A 3,793-nucleotide genomic window follows, 5' to 3' on the forward strand; every position below is an offset into this window, starting at 1 on the left:
TCACATACTCGGTTCAGTAAAGTTTTTCATATTCTGCAACATTTTCTGTCGCTGTAACAGATCTTCTGTGAAAAAAGATTTGTCCAATTGTACTTTGCACATTAATAATGTCTGCTAAATGATTTTATGTCTTCATTGAGCTCCACTAAAGGGCCCTAACAGATTTACACATGACTATACTTCTACTATGACAACACAGTTGTTTTCCTTTTCATTTGTTCTTCAGTTTTTTTTTTTTTGGAACATACAAACTTTATTATGTTTCCACAGTTTATATCTCATACGACCCAATAGTAAGAGGTACAACTCTTAAGTAGTATACTTTGTTTGGTCATTTTGGTTGTAGGTGCTTTGTTTGTATCTAATTATCAATCTCCTACTTTCACATTCTACAATTGTACAGTTGTACCTCATCATTGACAAAAAACTAATAACACATAAATGGTTACCAGATCAACATGGCAACAAGAGTAAATAGTATGATACATCCTATGTCATCCTTTATGAGTTTGTACTTTAGCTTCAGTGTTTGTCCTAACTTGCTTTTACAAGAGTTTGTTAGTGCTTTGTTACTACATCAAAAGCTCATTTATGCAGCTACAAGGTCCATTTTACTCCACACTGTTGCTTTCATTCAACTCATTTTTCCGTTTTGTCTAAACAAATGAAACAATGTTGCATGTCCCTAATTTAATCAGCCCTGTTCATAAAAACACAACAACACAACTACTTTGACTTAATATTCATGTTATCCTGCAAATACTACTATTTGGTTACCTATATTTCCTACAACCATGGTACTAAGAGTGAACATCGACCAAATAGAACCAGCAACACGAGATTGGATTTGCAAAGTTCAAATTGTCGAAATAGGACGCCCCCGAGAAAGCCTTGACAAGAAATGTACATTCCAAAATTTAATTTTGGAAGATGAACAGGTCACCTCATTAGTATAATTTATGTTATCACTATTGCTCTTCTCCTCTCAACTTAGTTAATCTCAACTTTCTATAACTCTTACTTTCAGGAATGCCAAATTAGGGTCGTTATGTACACTGATGAAATCGAGCAGTATGTAGCTACACTTAAACTCTTCAATACGTACCTCATCTCTACTGCAAGAGTAAATGTCTCACCAACCTCATACAGCAAGCCAATACATCAATTTTACTGGATTCTTGACAAAGAAACAGTAATTGAACAAATCAAACCATCTAATGAAGTTGAAAAGCCGCTTCCACCGCCAACCAAGCTGAATATCACCAGCTTTGACCGCATTTCTCATCTGGTGGTTGATTCTGCTGCTGAAATAGGTACATCGATCGTACTAGTTGTTATCAGACTGAAATACACATCTTTACTGCTGCACAAGACTTGCAACATCTCATTATGTATTATATACGCAGATGTACTGGCAGTCGTTCTTCGTTGTGGTCCTCAAAAAAACGCCGGTCGCAGTCATCATAGGTGTCGAGAAATTACCCTTTGTGACAATCAGTAAGTATAACATTTGACATTCTGCTTTCCCATTTTCTACAAATATTTTGAATAAGTAACCACTTTTTGCATTTCTCTACTCACATCATCAATTATCGTCTAGGCATTATCATAGTCCTTACTCTTTTGTCCTTATGTTCTGACACTCTCAGGAAAAATCAGTTCCTCTTCACTCTATGGGAGGATTTTGGAGAAATAGAAGGACACGAAATTTCCTCAAAAATGGCAACAGAGACAGATCTGCTTGTAATCCTCGGAAGAAGTATAGGAATCTCTACTTATCAAGGTACGTATGCGCTCAACTTCTTACCAACATAATTTTATATAATAACAAAACAATAAACAACTTATGTGTTATACAGGGTTGTCACTGCAGACTAGGTACAATTCCACAGTACGGATGAATCCGAATTACCCACAGGCAGTGGCACTCCTCAACTGGTACTCACATTTCATATTTATTCTATACCTTTACTTTCCATGTAAAGAACCTACTAAACATATTATTTGTTCTAACAATAGGGCAAAAGAAAACAAAAGAAAGTTGTTAAGTTCTCCATCAGATACAACCTCAACAAGCTCATCTATCGCTCCCATGATAGTCACCCCTTCTGGCCAACAACTTATCTCTATTGCAGAAATCTCATCAGCACCTTCTGTAAGTCATACTTGAACCTGCTCATTTGAGAGTATCCTTATTCATTTTCTCATTCTATAGCTTTGCCTAAATACTCAAAACTTCCCACAGATGGGACTGTTCTATGTTCAAGCAGAGATGGCCATATTAGATGAGTTCCAAGACTTTTGTGTACTTGAATGCTCAGGATGCAAACAGAAGAAGCGAACAAAGGATAGAAAGGATTTTGACTGTCCAAAATGTAATCGGAAAACATCCTTAGTGCCTCGGTACTATACTTTTTTGACTTCTAAATTACACTTTCTAGAAAATATAGCGTATATTATACACATATTTCAAACTTCCCCTCATTTCAGCTGTAGCTTCCAAATTGATCTTATTGACGATACTGCTACAACCACAACATCTATCTCTGCTGAATTAGGAGAAAAATTACTGTCCATGACAGCAGAAGACATATTTGACATAACTTGCACTAAGGTTATCTCTTATTCCCACTAGCTACTTGTACACACTTATTGTCATAATACCATATATCTTCAGCACAAACACTTGACCACATATGCTTTGTTCTAAACTGTTTGTTCTAACTTGTTACATTTACATCGACAATCATTGTCTGTTAATCATGTCCATGAGATGCTGTCAAACAAAGTATTCGAAATTCAGCTAAGGAAGTCATCTTGGAGCAGCTCAAATACCACGAATGCAACTTTGTCCATTCTTTCCTACATGGAAAAACAACATACTCCCCAGAGCGCTACTGATAGGACTTCTAAAAAGATAAAGCCTTTGGAAATAAGTGAGGTAGAAGTGATGGCAACAACTGCTGCAGCTGGTCCTTCAAATGCACTTCGAAAATTTAAACCACCCACACCAACCAAAAAGGTGTAACAGGTCAGTCTACATCTCACTTTCACACCAAACTATGGCTCAAAATCATTATGACTTCCACATATTTACATTCATTTCAAAAATTGCTGCTAAAAATCCGTACTTTTAGCTGTAGTTTACTTTCTTTTATACACGTATCCACATAGTTCCTGTAAAACATTGTAAGTGTCATACTTATGTTATACTGCTGCTTTTGCACTTGCTCTTATCTGCTTTCAAATTTCACAATTTGGTTTTGTTTCTGTCTGACATAACATTGCACACTCTCACATTAATTCAGGGCTAAAAACTCTCTATCCATGTTCATATCCATGCTCAGATCAATTGGTTAACAATTTCTTTTTACTTCCTCCTCTCATGTTGACTGTTCAATTAGCTTGTTTTAGTTACAACAATTCACCAAATTCATTACTTCACAGTTAGCAGTAGCTCTTTTGAACACTGACGCTAATTTTTTACTCCTTCCTATTTGTACTCCTTGCAGCAGCTCAACTCACATCCAATGAAACTACCTTTCAACTATAAAAAACAGAATTAGACTTTTCACCTTTTATTATGAACAATGTTGCTCACATTCAAATAAATCACAGTTAAACAAATCCTTATGTCTGCTGTGTCTTTCTGATAGCATAAAACTATACCCTCTTTTTGCTCTTTCGTTAATGTTTGTCATTTGACACTGCAATATAAGCCTATTTACATGTTTCTCTGCATAACTTGCACTGCATACATTCTTCTACATTTTTCTTATTCTACTTTCTTATA

At 35.7% G+C, this 3,793-nt stretch overlaps 1 protein-coding gene across 1 annotated transcript; it reads left to right on the forward strand.

The window, feature by feature from the left end:
* The first annotated feature begins 794 nt into the window (after window positions 1–794).
* LOC125811562 (replication protein A 70 kDa DNA-binding subunit B-like) lies at window positions 795–3,028 on the forward strand. The gene is made up of 9 exons (XM_049491067.1): window positions 795–938; window positions 1,028–1,313; window positions 1,407–1,497; window positions 1,650–1,783; window positions 1,860–1,938; window positions 2,020–2,155; window positions 2,246–2,403; window positions 2,491–2,614; window positions 2,741–3,028. The coding sequence occupies exons 1-9, from the start codon at window positions 795–797 to the stop codon at window positions 3,026–3,028; spliced, it is 1,440 nt and encodes a 479-aa protein (XP_049347024.1).
* The last annotated feature ends 765 nt before the right edge of the window (window positions 3,029–3,793 follow it).

Source organism: Solanum verrucosum, unplaced genomic scaffold (assembly GCF_900185275.1).
Source record: "Solanum verrucosum unplaced genomic scaffold, falcon-dt-bn FXZP01000238.1, whole genome shotgun sequence".
Classification (NCBI taxonomy): domain Eukaryota; kingdom Viridiplantae; phylum Streptophyta; class Magnoliopsida; order Solanales; family Solanaceae; genus Solanum; species Solanum verrucosum.